A 23,855-nucleotide genomic window follows, 5' to 3' on the forward strand; every position below is an offset into this window, starting at 1 on the left:
ACCATATAAAATTGTTAAAAGTGTGTCTTTGAATAAACAAAATTTTATTGCAAATTCTGTTTGAATTTTCTTTTTGTATTGTTAAAAATAAGAAAAAATATTTAACAAGCTTAAGATAAATGGGATTACCTACGTATAAGATGTTAAGACGACTTTTATAAACAAAGGAATGTTGAAAAATTGATAAACTATGAATTATAGTTGTAGTAACTTTTCTATCTGCTAGATTCGAAAACATACTTGTCTGTTCGTTATTAGAACTTTTCTAGAAGAATATCATTCTGTAAACAAAATATTCGAATTATAAATGGAAGAGTGATTGCGTTATTTAATATATACAAATAACCGCTTGCCGTTTTCAAACGCTTTTATGTAGTGTTTCGATTCGCCGGTCGATTAAAGGTGGAAGCAACGTCCGTATTTATACGCCGATTTATTATACAGCCTATTTATGTCGTTCTTTCGACCAGTTAATCCGCGAACATTCTGCTTAACAGAACGATAAATCTCTCCGTCGATCGTTTAGCGTTCGGTTAATGAATTATGGAAACGAAGCAGGGGAACAATGAACGATTATCCTACCAGCATTGAATAAATTACACCAACAGTTCGGGCTGAGAGTTTCTATGGAGACCGTGTTTCGATCGCTTTATCTGGGTCATCCCGGTAATTAACTAGCTATACCCGTATCTGAACAAATTTCCCAGCTCCCATCTTGCAAGATGTCAATTATTATTACTCTCATTAGTCAGGAATATCTTATACAACGTGGAAAATCTTTGAACGTCGTCGAGGAAATCGAAATAATGTATTTATATTAAATTTTGTTCCACCTTCTGTTGAAATTTTATCGAACAGTCTACGATGAACAGATTCGATGAACTAAATTATAATCAAATTTAATGCAACATTGTATTAATTCTAATTTTGTGAATTTATTAATAAAAAAATTTTCATAAATATTCAAGTAATCACTATTTAACAAATCATTATGCATTTGTGGCAGCAAATTTTCCCAATAATGATGAATGTTTCTATTTTATTAGTTCTATTATATTATTCCTAATCGACGAAAGTTTCTTCGTGTCCTCATAAAACAACCCATAGAAACTCGATGCAATAATCAGTCGCAAAACGCGAGAAGCTGCAACAAGTATACTTTATTACATGGCATTTATACGTGTCACGATGTGACAAGTGTCTCCGACGCGACATATTCATTAACGGAGTCCGCGTTGATCCCGCTCTACTTCACTGCTAATTGACCCCTTACCTTATGATTTATATATTTCTCAACCATAATCGATACAACTACAATGTCATTAATAATTTACTAGAAAAAAGAAGAAGAATTCTGGGTTTACTTTACATCTTCGTTTGCTGTAAAGTATAATTATTCGACAACAGGAAAATAATTTAATCAATAATTTAATTCATTAAATAATAATTTAATCAATAATTTAATTCAATAAATAATCATTTAATTTGATGTCACATGATATCCCACTAAACACCCTACATATTCGTATTAACTATCTTCAACGTTCCCATCATGACATCGTACCATAATTGCGTCCATCTGAAAACGTATTCATCATCACCTCTATCTAAAGACAACGATTCATACCGAAATGCTCCGTTAGCATTATAACTGCGTTTACTTTTACACCTAACTCTGTAAACATCTTGTACGTTTGACGAAGCCTAAATATAGCTGACAGTCCGACGTCCAGATTTTTAGTTACTGCAACCCCCAACGTGAATCATCAAGGCCCAAATGTTTTTCCCTCTCTACTACCAAATTCTCTCTTTCCCGAGCTATCTAAAATTTTATCAACCAAAAAAAGGAGCAGAATTATTCTAAACACGCAACTGTTTAGAACAAGTCAAAACCTCTACCTCGTATTTCTAACTCGAACTCACCATCGTGCGATACAACAAAACACACCAAACCTAAGTAACTTTGGTTTCCTCTGGATCTGAATAAGATCCTACCATCTTTTTTGGGAGTATTCCTCTCGTATGTTGCGGTAACATAACATTTGAAATAAACAAAAATTGTGACACTTGTGTTTATTGAATTCTGCTTCAATTTCTCGTTACGAGTCTGACACGGTATTATAAGATAAGGGGTTAATTCTCGCGCAGGGGAAGGATGCAGCTTTCATCGAGGTTCACATCGAACTTCTGGGTTCATAAATCGGCTGTCGACGGGCCGGTAGTCATGGATTATTAAGCTGTAAACGAAAAATTAGCTCCCGACTGGAATTTTTAATTAATGTCCACGTCAAAGTCTCGCCGTTATGTTATCGAACTAAAACTGTCCCGTAAAAGTTCCACGAGAAAACTTCTCCATTTTCGACTCACTCTGCTCGGAGAAATATACGCTGCCGACCAAGTTCATTTACGCGATACTTCATAGGAGTACCGTGGCAGGTTTCCACGAGACGCCGAAGAAAACCATTTTAAGCAGCGCGAAATTTGGGGTATGGTTTCGTTGACGGGTTTCGATCGTCGAAAATGTTTGTAAACTATTATGTTGACAACACGGTACCCATTTTGAAGTTTTCTACTGTACAATGGTGTTTTGTTCTCGTGCAAATTCATAGAATTGATTTGGGTTTTTATTTTTTTTTTAATTTTTACGTCCATTCCTATTTATTCGAACTTTTATTCGAAAAATTTATTCAAAATGTAATTATTATTTGATATTAGAATAATATCCAGCTCTGATTTGAATTGGTAATTAAATAGTGTTACTAGTCTCTGTAGGAATTGAATAACTAAGAATCATCTGGACCACAAAGAATTAATGATTTCTTAACAAGGAAACAAATTCTATATACCCACCACATGCTTTTCCACAAAAGTTTAATAAATATTAACTTCCATTCCTAAATAAATACATTTCCTTGATCAATATAAATAGAATAATATTTAATTCACCAATTTAAATTGAACACACGGTTTACGCAATTTGACGCATATTAAATTTTATATACATCATTTCATAAGTGTTTACGACGAGTTTGATTGACAATTTGTCACACCGATTCGAATATAAATATCAATATCAATTTCTTTAATATTAATCTTACTTTCTCAAATGTAGTGCCAGTGTATGGTTGAGATTATGATTAAAATAATTCCAAGCACGATGTAGATCTGACTAGTTTTATCGATTTTAAGGAAATGAACCTTCAATTTTGTTAATTACATTAAGTCGGCAAAACTAGTCCGATTTACATCGTATTTAGACTCATTTTAATCACAACAATCTGAACAATTACTAGCACTACGTTTGAAAAAGTAAGATTGAAATGAATGAAACTGACATTTTCTTTATTGCATGTTTATATTTGATCGTGCGACATCGCTATGAATTCTGTTTCATTTACACTCTTCGTTTACACGAATCCGCCAATTACAAAAGCGACTGAAACCGAGGTCTCAACGTTCATCGCAAGTGGACGTGACTCTTTTCCGCACTTACCTTTTCAATTTCAGGGACAAGTTACCAGATGTCGTTTTTAAACCTTCAACTTCTAAAATCCGAATGAACGAACACGAATTCTTCTGGGAGCAGTGAAATAAACCGTACAATGAGTGTCCGTAAACCTAGCGTTAAAATCTTCACTGACTCTGCCTCAAGATTCTAATGCAACGGAGTACGTAACTCTTGCAGGGACGAAAGCGCCCTTTAAAAGGACACGTCTTTCAGCTGAGTTTTCATCGGAGTTTGCCCATCTTCCCGGCCAATCTCCAGCGGCAGGGACAGCGTGTATCGCGACAAATTGAAGTAAATCGCGGTTTCGCACCGATCCTTTGATGTTCCGGCCGCTAATGGGTCAATGAAGTTGGTGGGACATGAAACTTCAGTTACTGCCGAAAGTTGGGGAAAGTTGCGGCGCATAATTCGACGACGTTGTCGCTGCCACGGTCCGCGGCGCACGCTGGCCCCTCGTTATATCGTTCCGATCGATCGTACCGACACTCCTCATCGGTCGTCCTTTTGATTTTCGACGAGACCATTTGTCGGGGACAACTCCCGAATTCAATTCCTTCTTACGCGAGCCTTTGGTAACGAGGATTTAATGGTGTCACGAATTTCCTGAGCTCGAACACGATTGGTTCGATCCATAATGTTATACAGAAGATTTTGGACAATTATTTTTGATGCTGTGTTATTTTATCTATACGTGGTTTGCGTTACTGTGTGTATAAAGTGCAGCATGAATATTATTGTAAGGTTGCTGTTACTATATCATTTTTACAAGTAAAAACTTAAAAAAGAAATATTCTAAGGTAAGGGGTTAATTATTATCATCCCTAGGCTACACAGAATATAACATGAAATATGGAAGGTTTTAGATAGAATGTATACAGATTTATAATGAAACAGAAACTTTCGCTTTTAATTCTAGAGAGGATACAGCCCCTTAGTCCTATGCACGAGAGATATTCTCACCTAAATTCGATGAAGCCATGATGCAGTATCAACGCCATGAAGTCGCCCTGAAGATCGTCCTTCTCCCCGGCAAGAAGCAGGATCCCGTCCCACGCCTCCGGCCGGAATTCCAATTCTAATTGGACGTGCTTGTAGGCAGCCTTCAGCGCGGGGAACGCCAGCCAACTGGAGCCCGTGAAACGCGGCGACCTGACTTCCGCCTCTGCAACCGAAAATAATTACCGTCGTTATTGTGTGTAGGTATAGTTCACTTGTCGCGGGATGATGTAGCTTTATTATCACGATCTTCGCGAGGAAATCGACCGTGACAAGCGTCGCCATTCGCTTGGTGTACTGTTACCAACCCAACAGGCGGTGCCCGCCATTTTGGTGGCCCTATCAGCGAATCGCAATTTGTATTTGGGAGGGTTACGAAATGTTTACGGAGCAATTGTAATTTGTAATTATTATATGAGGTTGGTAGATTAATTGCGGGTTATTTGAGAAATAAATGATTAATCAGGAATTTCTTGATTCGTTGATGTATTATTTTCTTTCTGATTGGGACGATAAGAGTTATTTTATTATTAATTGTTTCTTCGCAGGCAAGGGGATTGCATAGTCAATGTAGCAATGAATTAAACAAGAAGGTTAAATATGTTCCTTCAATTTCCTTTAAATATGAATGATTATCCGACGGTCAACTATCAAGCTTCTTTTCAACGTAACACAAATTTTGACAAAGATTAGAATATTCGCCCTGTAAAATGTATCATATTAAAATTTATTAACAATTTCTAAAAATGGTTCTTGTTCGCCAGAGCCCTGCTTGGATAAACTCTTACAAATTCTTAATCCTTAATTACTTAAGAACAGCATATACCATAAATATATTATTCACAGAATAACACCTAACAGCCGCAAACTATCAAAAACCACTCAAGTACCATTTACAAAACTGTTATATTCAAAAAGACACCCCACAACAAAAAAGCCAAGAACCATCACAAACATTGGCCAAGGGGAATTCGTAGTACATAAGGAGAAGACGATGCGCAGCAAAAAAGTTTCAATATCTCGTGCACGAAAGAAACGTAGATCCTATCTGCGCAACGGTGCCACGCTTCGTCTTCGGTCGAAGGGACAAGGAACAGGCTTCCGTGGACAAAAAGCCGCGTTGCGTCGCCCTCGAGCGTCCCAGGAAACGAAGAAATATGGTTAAAGTCGAGGAGGGCGAGGATAAAGGGGGCCGGGGCAGGAAGCCGGGAATCGTGGTTGCCGGGGACGTGCGAGGCTTAAGGAACATCCTTTACCTTTGGCGAAGCGGAGCCGACTATCAGTCAAGGGAACAGTACTGTACCCGGTTGTTGGGAGGCCTTCGGTTGGTAGTACACGCGAGTGTAAGGGCGGGCGATAAATCAGACGCGGCGAAAGGAATGGGAAAAGTTGCGCCTGACGCTTCCGGAAATGGAATAACGCCTCCTGATCTGTGAATCCACTCGCATAATAAACGTTATTCGACGAACTGCGGTATTGCGGATTCCTGCCAGACGCCGGGAATTGCTCGGGGTATTCCCCCGTCTGTTTATTTCTTATTCGATTTATTCATTGCTTTCTGTTAGTTAGGTGGGTTTGATAATGGTGGTGATAGCTTCTGCTGGGGGAAGAAGTGGCATTTGGAAATTGTGTGAAAGCGAAATTGGGAAATATATTAATATTAATATTTCTTTTGTGCATTTACTTTAATATGAATTATTTATTGCATATTATCACTTCATAAACTATCATACTACGCTATTTAATATTAATATTAAATAAAAATATTAATTATTAAAATATTTAACTAAAATGTTAATTAAAATATTAATATCAAATAGTTTGGTATGATAGTTTATGAAGTGATAATATGTAATAGATAGTTGAGATTAAAGTAACTGGACAACAGTTATGTAGACACAACATTACGACAATGTTCGTAGTTGCACTATTTCGTTAAAATTAGCATATTTTCTTTATAAAGTATAAAAAGAGAACATGAGAAAGGTCTCGTTAATTTCTTGAACGTTACAGCAGAGCAATTTAGTTTCCTTTGCCACTAACACAAAGTGGTGTTTGTTACGAACGATTATAATATAAAATCTGACATTTTTATTTATGTTCCTTTATATTGTTGAATAATAGAAGTTGTAATTTCATTCTTAACAATAGTTACACTGTATCTAAGTTAAGTATTGTTACCCTGACATGAAACCTTGATTTAATAAAATCAAAGTGGTCTGTTATTCGACCACTTTCGAGCACAGAAATAGAAAACCAACTAATAATTACAGACAGCGCGTAGATGCAAGAATAATCCTCGAAAATGACTCGCATGCCTGTGTGCACTTCTAAGAGTTTGTTTGTTATAATATAAAAACAACAGCTATTTACTTTTTAATGAGCCTTTGACAAATTGTAGTACCCATCCAATGTGCCGGTATCCCATTAATTTCTGCACTGAGTGGGTAGGCTGACATTATCATCTCAATCCACGTCAATGCAATTATTTACAGGAAAAGATTGTTTAAAAGTAAAATTAAATGTTACCAACAGGTTCATGAAGTGAGCCAATTGGAATTCTTCTATGTGGAGAGCCTTCAGAGATCTGAACGTGACCTACAACCTTTGTAGGATCGTATATTTCATTTGCAATTTTAACAATCAAGTTCTATTGGATTGTGAGTGAAAAAAATTGACAAGAAGAAAGAACCATCGTTGTTTTATTAGTAATAAATAATAACAATTTTGTGTTTTTAACTTAACAAATTGTAACTTATAAATTAATAATAACTTCATTGTTATTCTATTGTATCTTTATTTTGGCTCAAATCTGATTACCAATGAAATATGTGGTCTGTAAAGTCTTCAAAAATCGAAACTTAAAAGATAAATTATTAATTTTATTTACGATTTTTTACTCTGCACAGCTCAGTTTTTAATTTGCTTATAGTTTACTATTCAATAATAGTTTAATCATTTATATATACAATTAATGCAACGGTTGAACAAAACATTTTTAACAAAGACTGCATAGTATCTGATGGTACAATAAATAACGTAAGAAATTCAACGTAAGGCGGCGTTCACAATAAAATAAATTACGGATAGTCAATAAAAATTCACTTTTCCTTACAAAACGTGGCTTTATTGAATCCTCCTCTATCGAACACTCTCGGGTCAACACGTACCGTGAAAATAGCGGTTTATAGCGTTACTAGAAGAACCGGCGACCTTGACCGGCAGGAAACCTCCGCCCTAACCGCCATGGATCCACGGGCTGAGACCAAAAATTATGCAAACATTCCCGGAACATCATGTATGCAGAACGTGCGTAACGAACCGAGAAATCGCGTTGTTTGTATTCCCACGTCGTTAAAAATCAGCAGCATCATTCTGGCAGGGTTGCTCGTATCCCTGGCTACGACGTTTTGCGGATCAGCTCTCATTACCCCGACAAACCGGGCCACGATGTTTCATTGTTACCAATCCGAAGATCACGGCTTGCATTTCCAATCGTTCTTTGGGCACAGTGATTTGAGTAGCTCATTGGTCAAATCGAGTAATTCTACTCTTTTGAATTTTTTAAGAGTCTATCGTTAAAAAGGCTCGATTGGCTCTTGACTTTTTAGGTTCGGAATAATCCACATCATTGGATTTGGTACCACGAAATAACTAAAATACCATTGGTCATCCGAAAGGTAGAATAATTTTGAAAATTATTTCAAGGATATGCTATTTTATGTATTTTACTTAAGAAAACATTAGATTATAGTTAGGTTATAATTATACAGTATACCTTATTGAAAGTACAGTGAATTTTTGTATAACATATCTGAATACAAATACCTTCGAAATTGTAGAATATTTAAAATTTAAGAAAATACAGAATAATAAATAATTTTGCAAACAGAACATAAATTACATAGTTGATCTTTCGATCTAACTATCACTATACCAGATTTACTTTTCCCTTGTACATCATTTCAATATCACTATGTCATTTGTGTTTGATAATAAGAAAAATTTTTCAACTTTCAATAAAAAGTCTCCACTAACAAGTTTCCAAAAAAACTGCTACTTAATTAGAAGAAACCAATGTTCCCTCGATTTTTTGTACACCGACGCTCAGTTGATTTTTAATTTCGATTGCACGCAATTATCAGCTCTACCGTAATAAGCAAACCTTAGGGGATAATAACATTAACCCCTTCATACCCGGTACGTTATAGTGTACACTGTTTTACTACTTCAATATCTGACAAAATATTAAAACTGTGACAGACAGCTATATATACATCTTTCCTTTGAGCCTACTTCTATCAAAAACGTACAATTGCGAGATGACCTTATATCTACCGGAACAGTACAGAGGCAAGAGGTGTTTTTCCAATTTATAGTTTCATGTTTTTGATTAGTTATATATAACTGTATAGACGAGTAGTTAGTTAATTAGTGTAAAAATCAATAATTAGAAAATAAAACCAACAGAGAATTGGGTGAGGAAAATGAAAACTGATTGATCAGCCTGATTCTCAGCCTAGCCATCGGATGATCTCCTAGCAGTAGTATCTATACTACCACTATTTTATTCGAAATAACGTTACTGATGATGCATTGACTGGTGGTACATTGTTGTTACTTATGTAACTAACAATTTTGTACAAAGATCAGGTCCGAACGAATTAAGTTAAAATTAAAAGGGTAGATAGGGGAAGTTAATCGAGGGAAATGGATCGTAGACTGCGACCTGTGCCTGCACGAACATGTGTCGTCTGGACGTCACGTATGACCGCAATGCACATCCGATCGTGTCGTTGCATTTTTATCGTGCCTAGCCCGCAAAACGGACACGACCTGCCGACCCTGGGTCGAATTTCTATAAAGGATTAGCGTGACGCGTCCGAGTACACCATGGTTTTAGCGTTCATCCGTATTAACTTGCGGAACCGACATCGGAGAAACAACGAGAGGGATTTCGTCGGTGCTCTCGTCTGCATTTGTTACCGACCAAACAAATATGGCGCCTAAAAACCTCTGCGTTTCTATGTCAAAACAGACTCGACATTAGTTTTTATTTGAATTCTTTGATTTGAGAGCTTTTCATGGCCTACAATGTTATATTGAATACGTAGAAGCTTTCGGGTGTAAGCTAATTCGCGGTGAGATAGCCCGATTTCATTTAACACTAAGCGACCGATTAAATGACCGGTTTCAAAATTCAATCTCAAATTCTGCATTCTCTTTCGTTCACTTATTTTTATATCAATTCCTATATTGTCAGATTAATTAGTTTTGCAATTTTTGTCGATCTTTTTGTTTCTGTTCTCACTAAGAGAAATTGATCGCTTAACTTAGTTACCTTTGTTTTATAACCAGTTAGTTGACCGGTTACGATAGAAATAAGTATATATAAAGTGCCAGTACGTTTAGTGTTAAATTGTTGAGTATCTATATTTTCATTTGCTTTCTGTGGTGTATTGAAACTTGTACAGAAGTCTATTTAACTGTACTTCGTATATGTAATTTATTTTTATGAATATCGTTCGTTTTGTTAGGTATCAGTGATATTTATGATGTAATAGTTCTTTCAAAAAAACGTGGGCTATTCCTAAGCCATGACTTGTAGGAATTTTATGCTGAATATTATACTTTGCGTTTCGGTGTTTCTTTAATTCCTGATGAAATCAACTGCAATGATGGCGAAACATATTCAATATTCAAGTGTGTATTTCAATTGTTATGTATTTTATCAATTCGCATTAAATTTAGTCGTGTTTTTGTGATTATATTATACATAGATACCGTTTTGCAGTTTCTAAAGCGTTTAATGATTAATTAGAATGGTACTTTTTTAAATTAGAATTGATTTAAGGAACCTTGATGCAAGGTTTGGAATGAAAAATTGAGGATTTTTGGAATTGCAAAGGGTTAAATAATTGGGTTAGAATTGTATACGATGGATCAATATATTATTCTCAAGTATAGATTTGTTTTAAATAAGGAAGAGTTTTTGTGTCGATTAAACATCCGGTTTTTATATTACTATCTTCATTTTTAGTTCGAACATTTATTTGTAGTATTTAAACATTTTTATAAGTAATATACATTAAAGTTACAAATATGTTTTACCTTTATGTAACTGTCTTTGTATAATTTTCTTCGTACTTATGAAAATTTGTTACATCGATTGATGTTAATAATTTGACTGATGAATATTGAACGTAATATTGAACAGCAAACAATATAAGCTGTAAATGCACGCAATGGTAGTCTAAATTAAATGAAATCATTCGCCAGAATGTAAGTATATTTGATATACAATTGTATTTTATCGAAGGTGCTCCGTTTTAATGTGTCTTCATTTATGTATTGTTTATTTTAATTATGCGTATGTTTTGTAAATGGTCGATGTTCCTTGCAATTAAATTGCGACCGCACTGGTAGCACCTGCGACCGTGGGTAAATCCGCTGTAGAAAAGTACTTGATTAAATTTCAGTTCGAGATTTGTTTATTTCACGGGCAGTTTGATAGAGCTGCCCTTAATAAATGAAACAAATTCCAGTTTAATAACAGTTTCTGCGAACTCTCACATAGAAATCTACATTTCCATGAATATCCACAGGTTTACTTACACGCGCTAATGCAGCACACGTTTAACGCGTTTAATTAATTGATAATGTAAAGCGCGAGTCGGGGAACGCTGCAAAACTATATGAATATGCACTCATTACTTAACCGTAATGATTCGCATTATCATTCTTAACGAACAGTTGAACGGCACAGAAAGTATCAACTTATCGACAACAAAAAATTGGACAATACTTCAAATTGAATTATACTGCAAATAAAATTATAAATATTGTAAACAGTAGTACAATTTTATTGTTATCGTTAGATATAGGCATTCGATAATTCCCATTATCATTAATTTATTGTCTTACAATATTCCATTCGACTCGTCTCAATGATTTCAAACAATATTTAACAAATATAAATATCTACTCCTTATTCTATCTTTCTGAGTTCAAATAAAATATTAATTTTCTCTTACCAATTGTTATAAATACACAATTCTTCCTTTTTCTAGTAAATTCTATAATTAAATCTATTTTCTCAAACAAAATAAAATTCTGCATGTCGAGAAATACCTCATTCAACTTCCCACACTGTTTAGTTTATTCAACCGCGTTCGATAAGAACTAAGTCCTTAATAACGCTCCGCAGGTTTGAGAGAATGAATTGAAATATTAGAAAGGTATTACAATACATATACCGCAAACTTCTAAATCCCATTCGACGCGGGAGCGTACATGCGACACGGCGTCTCTCGCATTAATTTTATTTGCTCCTCCGGAACGCTCGACGCGTTTTAATAAACAATGAAACGTTAAGAACGTCTCATGGCACTTCAGTTAATCCTCAAAGAGCGGAACTCGAGAATAAAGCTTCTTAACGGGTTGTTTCCTCCTGCGACGCCGGGATTTATGCGAATTTTGAAGCCACTTAGTTCCACCGGTAAACAATGGACAATCAAGCTCGCGGAAGTTCCATCGGGGGAGCCGCGAAAAAGTATTCCGGGCGGGTAATATTCTCCGACAAAAACAGCTGGTCTCGTCTATCGATGAAATGCGAGTTTCATAGACGACGTTTATTTATTTATTGACCTCGTATAAACACGCGCGCGCGTTTTTCGATATAAATTTTTGCTTGAATTAATTTGCAAGTAAAAGTCGGTGTTTGAGAAATGTAACGAACGGTATGACAAGGTTATCATTTTGAAATCTTTTATGAAATTGTTCAATTATGTGGTATGTTTGAAAGCGAATATATTGTGTTTATTATGTGATCATTAAATGTTGTACAGATTGTTATCGATGTAGTAACAGGATTAATCAATGGATTTTTCTAGCTGACTTAGTATTTTATTTCTTTTTTCTATAAAATGGTATATTTAGAAAACTATAATTCTCATAAAGAACTACAATCTACTTACAATTATTGAATTTTCAAGAAAAAAAAGTGAATAATTTAAAATACCAAGTGCAAAATTTCATGACAGTAATTAACGGACTACAGATTCCGATGCATTTATGGAAACTTAAAGTTACAACATTGCATAAAATGTGCACGACACGGAGAAATATGTAAAATATTGGAAGTGTCGTGTTTTTGTAATATTAGTTAAGAAAAACAATTTTTTTCTACAAAATTTCTCATAAATGTTTTTACTTCTGTTGTCGTTATTCCTTTGTTTTTTATACAACCTCTGAAATAGTTTCATTGAATTTAGAATTTATTCATTCTGAATATTTAGACTTATTCAAAAAGGAATATATTCATTAATCCTTTGTCTTACGATTTATTTCTCAACTATGATCGACAACAATTACATTACCATTGATAATTTATTGAAAAGACAGAAAAATTGTAAGCATATTCTAGCTAGCCCTAAAGCATAATTATTGATAATAGAAGAGTATTGTTTAACTTGACTTCAACAGAGTTGAGTAATATTTATGCTTGGGTAAAGGGTTAAAAACACGTTGGCAGAAGTGCACAGAATTGAATAGAGCATATTTTCATATTACACGACGTAATAGAACGCGAATTTCATGTTCCCGCGGTTGGAGGGTTAACAGTAAAACTATCAAACGGGTCAGATTTATCCACTTCAGAATTTTCATTCTGAAAGTATTTAGACTATGAAAGCATTTTTGCCAGAGATTTTAAATGAAAGTGTATTTGTACAAATACAAGACTAGGAGTCCTTTCGAATCTCATGAAACGTATCGTTCTAATTTTTCTAAGAAACTGAAAATAAGTCAATCTAATTGCTCGGTAATTTTAGCGTTAACTCTTTGCATTCGTATGTTATGCTGGAGATGACAATACAAATTTATTATAGAATGTTGAAAACTGTTTCAAAAAGTAGTACCCTTTAAAAGATTATACAAAATAAATCCTATTATAATAATAATAAATAAAACAAATATAAAACGTTGAATTCTACAGCTGTAAATTACTTTAATTCATTTCCCTAAAAGTAAATACAAGTTTAGACCCAACAACGTTGAAAATAAATGGAGTGCAAAGGGTTAAGATCGCGCGTAAAAACTACTGCGCAAATAGTGTTCTAATTTACTGTGTAAAACAGAGACTCACGTAAAAAGGTCCGCGTAAATCAAGAGTCAGGTGTATATAAGTGATATAGGAGTAATATTTAAGGAGTTTAACGTTAAGATTAGATTAAGCACTAGTCTGTAGTAACACTTAACCTTTTACACTCGAGGGCTCCGGAGAAGAGCCATTTAAAATTTGTCATTGCAAAGTGTAAAATTTTGTCATTAAATATATTATAACATTTATATCTGTAATCGATATAAAACAGTAAAATATTGTACATCTACGACTTTTATTTTCATGTGCGTATCATTTATTTATATGTTACACCCAATAACATTGAAAATAAATCGAGCGCCAAAGATTAAACGCCATCAGTACGGTGGAAATCATCGTGTCGTCGATATCAGTAACTTTGTCTTTCCGTTCTCCAACGCAGGGTCAGTCGCTTTGGCCGGTCGCCAGAACCAGTTTCCGGAACCGGGCCTCAATTAACCACTTCGACCGCTTCGGGGCGCGATTTATCGCGCGCGAAGATTTGCAAGCCACACCAAACAGAAGAGTGCCGCGCGCGATCGACGAGGTTTCTCGGCACGTCGCATCGCGTTGCGGTTCACCGAGTCCATTCCGAAAGTTTGATAGAATCTCGGCAACTGTTCGACGCCGCGCGTTATACTAAATCCCGATCTCGGTTCATAGCTAGACGAGAACCGTAACCGTTTAATAGAAACGACAGAAGTGCCCCGGGGTTTAGGGCCCTATCGACTCGGCACATTTTCGTGACTACTATGATCGGAGCGAGATCATTTTTATGCAAATGCGAGACTTTATGGGTCGTAACTGATTTGAATGGTTGCTCATTCATTTTCTTATGAACTTGGTCATCATCGATGGAGACGGATTTTTAATTTGCAATGAAATGAAATTAACAGTAGGTTTACAGACGTTTGTTGTATAGTTTAGTGTCTTGTTATTAGAATAATAACGGTTTATTTGTATAGATCTTGGAAATTAAAGCTTCTAAGAGAGAAGATTGGAATAATAGCCGTAACACTTTATCGAATAATGTTTGTGAAAATTACTATCTGTGGAATTGTCTGGTTCTATAAATCTGATGTTAAATATTGGGTAATTAAATTCATTAACCTCTTGCCTTACAATAATGTGCGAGACTCGTGATGAACATTTTAAATAACTTAATAAACATATACAATTCCTTTGAATTTGAAGTAAACATTATTCTTCTATTATCAATTATTATATACGTATAAATTATTAAAAGTGTATGTATAAGTTAATAAAAAACGTGATATATACTTAAAGGGTGATCTTTCGCGAAGGTTGATTAAATTTGTTTTTCGTATACGGAATATTTGTTCAGTTTCGGTACTAATTAAATAGCAAATGAAATTCTTAGTTTTATCTTTTGTAAAACAGTTTATGCAAATAATGTACTCGGAAATATGTTTACAAATGTCTACACCATGAAAAAATAGTTGAACAGGAACGATGTGAAATAGAGTATACAGGACCGTTCCTCGATTTACACGACGGATACGTTTCTGTTGTTTTATTGCACGCAGTGGGAAAACAAGTATATCACGTTTGTCGGTATAAAAAATAAATCAACGTAAAACAATAAGCGAGAAACAGTAACTACAGTGAGCAGTATTGTACGTATACAAGCATTCGATACACGTATATTCGAGATGAAGAATTAAACGACAATTATAATGCCGTTTCATTATTCATGTGTAACTCAAAAGTAATATGGTTTCCATTTTATGCAGCATTAAATAAATAAACTCCTATCAGTGCTTTAGAGCAAAGCATCTGAAAATAATGAACAACGCCGGTTAGGAATAATAAAACAATATAAAAAGTACAATCGTAAAAAGAAAATACTGCACGAAATCCACTGGAAAATGGAAATAAAATAGTATAAAAGTTGACTGAATGTAAATAAAAGAGTGCAAATAGGAATGAAGTAATGTAAAAGTTAAATCAACGAAAATAAAACTTTACAAAAAGGCACGACCAATCAGCAAATTTTTTCTACACACGCGACCAAAACAGAATTTCCAAATCGCCTTAAATCGAATCACCATCGATCGTATGCGCAAAACAAAAATGGCGCCAACCAGAGACGCCAACGAGTGCTCAGTTATGTCAACAACCTTATATTTCTTCTTTAGACATTTATGTAAAACTTTTTTGAAAATTTAAAAATTCCTATTATATTTTCTTTTTGTAAAGAAATTCATTCTTCTTTTTGTAAAATCTCTGGAACTTATTTTCAATTTCTTTACCAATAAAGAACGTAATTCACGTAAATAGTATTATATACCTAACACATAATTAATACTGTGAAATAATTAAACTAACTTTAGCTCGAAATCAATTGCAATATAATGCTTTTCTACACAACCACGATTTTCATTTGAAATGTTCCGAAACTCCTCACAGATGTATGACAGCTTTTCAAAGGGTTAAACAACAGACCACGTGAAATACAAAGTTTCTCGACGTGGTCAAATTCGCAGAAAGATTTTATTATAATTATAAACAGCTCGTTGTATTCCTGTTTGGAAACGGAAAAAATAGAATTCAGTTAACGGTACGGGAGGCATTCAGATTTGCATGCGATGCGGCCGACTCGCGCGTGGCCGTATATACATATGTATACCAAAACTTCGTTTTTTTGAGGTTTTTCTTGCTCCTGATATACGTTTAATTTAATGGGTCCAATGAAGCATTAGATTGTGATATGAATAAATTCGGTCACATGGAGAAAATTATTGTAATTTAACAGTGGAAGTTTCTTATATTTCTATCAGAAACTGGGGAACAGAAATTATCAACAGACTACATTTTTGATACATTTATGGGAAATATTGTAGTATATTGGAAAGTTGCATAAAATGCGCACGATATGAAAACATATATAAAATATCGAAAGTGAGACGTTTTGTGGAATATTTTTTAGGAAAAAGCATTTCTTGTCTTAATCCTACTTTTATAATTTTATCTTTAAAAATTTGAATTTTCATAAAGGTTTACAGTGTAATTATTAGTTTTCAGTGTAAATAAATTCGGTTGTAACTATAAGTTAGTTTAATTATAAGAGTGAAGGTTGATTATATGTCTTTCAAAAAATTTAATTCAAACAATTTTAAATAACGGACCCTACTTGTGATTGGTTTTAAACTTATCACTGATAATTCCATGTTTTGTGGAATTGATATTAAAAAATATATTGAATATAATGCAATATAATATTGGAAATAAAATGAAAATTCAGTAGAAATAGTTAAGTGAACTGCAGAATTTCCGGTGAATGTATTTGATGTGTCAAATGAAGGGTGAAAAACCATTTTATGCGGAACTGCTGCGGATATTGACTTTGATTCTTTAGTGCAGTAATCAGTCGACGCTTTTGAAGTGGCTTCGAGAGCGGATTAACCCTTTGACCTTCTTTTTCTTGATCTTGACTTCGTTTAGTGGGTCGAGAAAGGGTAAATGTGCTTACTAGGATGAATATCGAATTAACAGTCTCCGAGTTCAATGATGCTTTGGTTAGAAGTAGCTCTTTCAACATTCTATAGCATGTATTTCTTTAATCGATCATCATTCATATTGAACAAGTGAAAACAGCCCTCAAAGAGTTAAAAGTGAGATACAGATTTAATCGAAGATCTTGGAAATCATTAATAACCTTTAATGTATGCCATAACACGATTATTTAAAGTACCTTACAGAAAATACGAGGAAAGTTTAACTACTTGTAATAACTTTCATTGTAAAGTAACGTATCAAAGTTTCACTTAACCCGTAATTTGTATCCAGACAAGTAAATCTTAAGTACGATAAAAACTCTCAAAAAGATTAATAAATTATTTAAAAAAGAGTTTAAGGCTGTCTATTTCAGTTCGGAATACATGAAAGATACTTCGAATAACAGTGGTTTATCTCCTATTTCTGAGACCCCGAGGGAAAAAAGCTTTTATGAAATGTTCTTAGATTAATTAAATACTAATATTACAATGTTAATAATACTATTATTAGTATAGTGATATTAGTATATTGTATTAATAATATTATTCATTAATATTATCAATTGTAATATGAATATCCCATTAATTCAAGAATATTTTATAAAAATCTCTTAAGAATTAAGAAACAGTAATTGCACTATCATTCCCAGCTACTTACATAACAACAAACGAATCCGTCAGCTAATGTACTGTAGGGAGATCACTTGATGACTGGGCTCAGGAATTTGTTTGATCGATCAGTTTTCTTTTGTTCTCACCCAATTTTCTTTTTATTTCATTACCTAATTCCTGCAATACAAGTAACCAATAAAAACTACAGATTGAAAATCTGTAGAAGGACACTTTTTGACTCCGTGTCTATCCGCTAAACATCAAGTTATCTCCCAACAGTACAAACTACACGACTTCATATCCCTGACATCAAGTCCTCTATATCATTCCTTTCCCTTAATTCATTAATAGACCCTTAAGATTTCCTTTGGTATATTTTTGATTTTTACTTTTGCTTGTCATCTCTCTTGTCCTCCGCATTTCCTCTTTTGGTTTTCCTTTTTTATTTTCCGGGCGAGATCTTCTTGAGCTTTTTCTCGGTTTCTTCCCCGCCAGCTCGTCAGACATCCACTCCCCCCTTCTGCGCCGCTCCCATCATCCTGGTTTCATTTACTTTTCTATTTCCTGCGGTTCCCCTCCTTCGTATCCTTCCTTTTTCCACGGTTTTCAGTTTCTGGATTTTCAATCTCAACTTCCTTTGTATCAAATTGATCTATTCCTTGATACTCCGCGCGACGTCTTATATCCCTTTTTTGGATTTCGTCACGCAACCTCTTACTCTTGCCCATCCCAGAGAGAGAAAGAGAGAGAGAGAGAGAGAGAGAGAGAGAGAGAGAGAGAGAGAGAGAGAGAGAGAGTTTGTGCAGCATTTCCGCGACAACTCACTCGTCGCGTCCTCCGTCTCGTAATCTCTTAAGAGACGGAGGTTCAGGAGACTCGAAAGGGGGAACGTGTTATACATAAGTTCGCATTTTCCGAGTTTAAGTTCCGAGAGCGAACACTGAGATCAAGAAAAATGATGGATGATTTTTTTTGTATTTTTTTATGAGCAGTTCAGCTTCTTTTAGGAATGTTTTATGTACTGTAATAGAAAGAGGGGTGTTTTATATACTGTTATATAAAGATGAATGTTTTATGCATTGCCTATTGAGTGTAATCTAGAAAAACAACCCTTACAGTTTACTTTCATATTTCTGAATATCCTTTGTGTGTTATTCTCATTTTTAATTGCATATTGACAGTAACTCTGGAAAATAAGTCTTAAAGTTTACTTTCAAACTGAATATTTTTTGCTTGTTGTTCGTGCACGCTGTCCAGGCAGTATTAGTGGACGTGGTGTAACACTTTCACACGCCGAATTAACCTTGTGTGAAATAGTTGTGATGAAAAAAGGCTTCTCCTTTTCTCGTTCGAAAGTGGACTGTATTTGTTCAATATTGAGTGAAAGGAATGTGTATGTGTATACAAAGTTAAAGTGTGTGTGTTGTCCAGTGAGTACAGCGTGATTAGTAATGAACTTGTGATTATGTCTGTCTTGTCTCTCAATGCCTCTATATATATATATATATATAAATACTGATATGGGGCGGTGTCCTTAGTGACAAATTAGAAGGCTAAAACGCTCGGGGTGTTGCTAATTACCGTTTTTTAACCTATGTCCACATTACTTGTAGTGGAGGTAGGGGGTACGTCGTCCCTTCTGACCTGCAAAGGTACCGGTGGCTGTGCGCTCGGGGTTTAGGTGGTTGAGCTGCCGTTTTTTTATGATATGTGTCTTAACCAAATAAACCGTGCCGGAACACTTGTTTTTCTCGTTTTTAATTTAAATCGAAAAGAAATATTAATGTGTTTTAAGTAAAATAAAATTAAATTCTTGCGATATTTTGTTAATCACATATAGGTTAATTAAAAACAGAAAACAACCTTTAACTCTTTTCGTATATTATAAATTAGTGTTATTCAAAAAATATCTAAGTAACATAAAAAAGAAATTTTCACGGTAACTATATCAAATATCGCTTTAATGAGTTGCATGATCCCACAAAGAGCAAGATCCTCAATCACGAATTTCCTCCATTTAACCTGATGCACATACGTCAAATTAACGAGTGGTTTATCGCAAATTATAATGCTCATACTATATGATTACCAAGTGGCCGAGATACATAGAAATGTGAGTTGAACATGCTCTTGCAAAGTAGAGAACATAAAGGGGTAGGTTTCACGCAACAGATAAGAGTGTATAAAACATTATTAATGCAATGAGTTAAATATTTCGTAGATATCATTATCACGTGAAACATCATTATTACATAAAATAACATTATTATAGTTATTATAAAGTTCATTATATTACATATTATATAGCACAAAGTATCTATTATATTACTATCGTAATATATAATAAATATGTAATATAACATTTATTACGTAAAATACTTATTCAGTTTTTTAAAAGTGCAATATTTTATAACCAAAATAAAGAATAAAAAATTTCTCAGGTATTTTAATAATAACATTCTCTTCTTAAAATTTCAGATGAATCTGTTACAGATTTCCGTATTAATGTCACGAGTTCCTCGTATCGTTCAATAATTAAATTTAGGACTTAAATGTTCAGCTCGATAAACTTGCAATTATACGCTCAAAGAATCTAGTGGCTAAAATAATATCCTTTGACCTCCGCGGAAAATGGAATAACGCTGCAACACCGATAAAAACGATAATTGCGACGATATTCGAGAAATATCATCGATAAAGCGTATCTCAAGGGATCGGTAATTAGCTGCAAAAAGCGTGGTGTCGTTCGATTGATTAATTAGAATGAGAGCGCGAGAATGATTAAACGAAGGGGAGCTAATTTCGGTGTAGATCAAGGGAATCCAGAAGAATTAATTGCGTACCATGGGCGGTATGTAAATCGCGAAATAAGAGGAGACCGAAGAGGCTAGGAAAACAGTGAAAAACGAGCGGGGACAGTTTCCTGGGTTCCCAAAAGTGTGGCGATAAATAAAGTCGGTTTCTTTCAGCCCGCCTGGGGATTTCTCGGAGTCCAGCTTTTTCTCCATTTAATTTAAACAATCTGTCTAACGTTTTTACCAGATTATCTTCGCCAACCCTGGATTTCTCAGACAGTTCACTGAGTTACGTACATTAAATTTTTGTTTCAACGTTAAATAAACTTAAGTTTGAAATATTTACGTTGATTTGCCTCGATGAAAACTTGAATATGAAATTTTATAATAATCTTTCAAAATTTATTATAAAGTTATTACTTTATTATAAAATTTATAACAAAATTTCACTTATATAAACTTATATAAAATATAGAGTAACATTTTATAATAAATTATTTACAATAATTCGAACTACACCCTGCCTCCCCTATAAGGGGCTGATCTGCAAGGTGAAACAAAAAAGGGGAAGAAAGGAGTCACAAAGACCAGTCTTAGTGCCCATTGTACTAACTTCCAAAGAGCGTCATGTTGTTCCTTGAATAGGTCCTGCATCGATCTGGACTGGAGGACCTGGGGGACACGGTTACGTTTCGTCCCGCCGCGTTTCACCGGTTCGGGCCACTCCTCACCCGCTGTCTGCGAGAGAAAGTGCACTCTTGCCGCGGCGGGGGCAGAAGAGGGCCGCTAGTTGGTGGCGGGAGCGTGTTCAAAACCATTATCCCCCGGTGAAATTGCGCTGGGGTGCCATTAATGGAACCGGCCGCCAGCGCCCCTTTGCTCGCCGCCGCAAATATATCCGACGCTCTTTTACCGCCGCTGCATTTTTCATCGGGACCGCGAACACCGTGAACACGTGCAAACCAGGCCACTTACGATCCACCCCGTCATCCTTTACAGGGCGTTGAAAAAAGAGTTCAAGATTACGGGGGTAGATAGCATAGATGAAATAGAAGAAAAAAGTTCTAACGAATGAGGATTAGGTATTAATTTTTGTTCATTTTAATATTATATGTTTTTTAACTTAAGTTTCAATTATACGTGTATTTTCTATTTAGATTTTACGGGAAGTTTGAATTTTTTGTTTGATTCAAATATATGGAAATACTATTGGATTTCCAACATAATAAACGGTTTTTTTACGACCGAGGTGACTGATTTTCGAATGCATGGTGTGGAAACAAGGGTTTATCTTATCAGTTTTTCTTTTCTGGTGATAATTGTAATACTATGTAATAGAATTATAGTAATCCTATATTATAAAAATACAGGTAATCTATTGTTCAATTAATTGTAAGGTTATCATACCTTTTCCTTCTTTTTAACGAGTATCAGATATTACCCTCAAAATCTTGAATCTCTTTTTTAATCACCCTATACATGTAAGCCCTCGAATCTGCTTCCGTCGCGAATTCTGTTCGTTTGAAACACTGTACCCCTTTTCTTCGTTTCATCTTCTCAGCACCCTCGACCAACTCGATCTCTCTTGTTCTTCTTCCGGTCGTCCCGGGAGCCCGTTTTATCGTCACGCGCCGGGTCGGAACGGGAAGAGACGGAACCAGCATTATTACCGGCTGAAATTCCGGGATTCCCGAACTCGCTTTGCATCTCGGTTAATCTCGCCCGCGCGCGTATCTGCTGTTCCTACGCGCGAGAGTTGCGAGATTCCACTGAGACGCGCTGCGTGGAATTTCATCGTTCCGCGACTGAGTTATTTGTTTTTCCACCTTTCTTTTCCTTTTCCTCGAGGGATTTGATTTTTTTGTTTGTTTAGTGAGCGGATCGTCTACGACGTACGTTGAATTAAATTATATATTTAGTTAATAAGTTCTTTAGTAATTAAATAGGTAAGTACCTTTTTGATTTTTGTAAGATTTTTTTAGCGAGTAAGGCTTCTGTAATGTGTATAAATCCTTTGCACTCGGAAGTTTTTCACTAGAAATATTTGAACACAGAAATTTTTAACGAAATAAAGACGATATTTTGTGAAACTAACTCGACGAAAAATCACACATACATTGAGGAATAAATATATTTTATTTCAATATGTCTCAAATTGATGCATTATACGAGGTATAATATTAAATATCAAATTTTACAGTTTTAGTGTATGAAATCAAGTGGTGAGTGAGAGTAACATTTCTAGTGCAAAGGGTTAAATTAAATTTTTATTTAATAAGTTCTTTGGTGATTATGTAATTAAGTTCTATCTTGATTTTTATTGTCGTACTTTTTTACGCGAACAATCATGATGACTCTATTTCTCGCAATTATATGTTGTTGGTTTATTAGTTAAAGCTTTAAGTGTTCGAAGAATCAAGAATTTGATCAGCCCTTTCTTAACGAGGTTAATACAGAAGTTATTCGATTGTTATTTTATTTAATCAATTACATAATGTAATGAAATTATATACAATAAACTAATAAAAATGAAACGATAGAACTGTATGTGATACAATGGAATTAAGTAAACAAGGTAATCGAATCGCGGTATTAAACCATAAAAATAATATAATAATAATAAATGTAATAAAATAATATGGAACGAAACCGAAGAAAACAGTACCCATAATAATATTATTTTATTCACGCGTCGGAAACAAACATTACGTTCCCTTCAATTTAATGTAATCAATCACGAGGAACTCTACTGTACCAATTATGGTATCCAAACAATATTCCAGCATGTCGGACGGAAGACTTGTCCTATCTATTATTTCTAGCCATTACGATATTACAAATTCTCATGCCGGAATAGTAATAAACTACCTATTGTTCCACTCCATAATAGTTCGACTATTAATAGATCGTACGCATAAGAAAAAGTAAATGATTATAAGTATTAAGTATAGGAAAGAAGAAGCAAATGCTAGATTTCTTATGCATAATCTTTTACTATGCAGTAATAGATAGTAAATTCTGAAAAATTCGAAGTAAATACTACAAAAAATTAGTAGAAACTAAGATAAGCGAGTGGCATATTGGCAATGCAGTAGTATTTACCTGATGTTTTTAGTAAATACTAACTGTAATGCATACGACATTTCTTTATCTACCAGGAAATTCAGTAATTACTGTTTCTACTTTATACTGTTTATATATACAACGCATTAACTGTTACGTATAAGAAATTGAAGTATTTACCAGGAAATCCAGTGAATACTTCATTCTTTATGCAAGTAGAACGA

General features: G+C 34.6%; 1 protein-coding gene across 6 annotated transcripts in view; it reads right to left on the minus strand.

Moving 5' to 3' along the window:
• LOC116426547 (pikachurin) overlaps positions 1 to 23,855 on the minus strand; it is a 294,970-nt gene that overhangs the window by 72,390 nt on the left and 198,725 nt on the right. For all 6 annotated transcript variants that reach the window (XM_031975636.2, XM_031975635.2, XM_076370219.1 and 3 more), the window contains one exon: positions 4,469 to 4,670. In XM_031975636.2, the coding sequence (XP_031831496.1) occupies positions 4,469 to 4,670 (202 nt within the window). The remainder of the gene's footprint in view (positions 1 to 4,468; positions 4,671 to 23,855) is intronic.

This window comes from Nomia melanderi, chromosome 8 (genome assembly GCF_051020985.1).
Source record: "Nomia melanderi isolate GNS246 chromosome 8, iyNomMela1, whole genome shotgun sequence".
Classification (NCBI taxonomy): Eukaryota; Metazoa; Arthropoda; class Insecta; order Hymenoptera; family Halictidae; genus Nomia; species Nomia melanderi.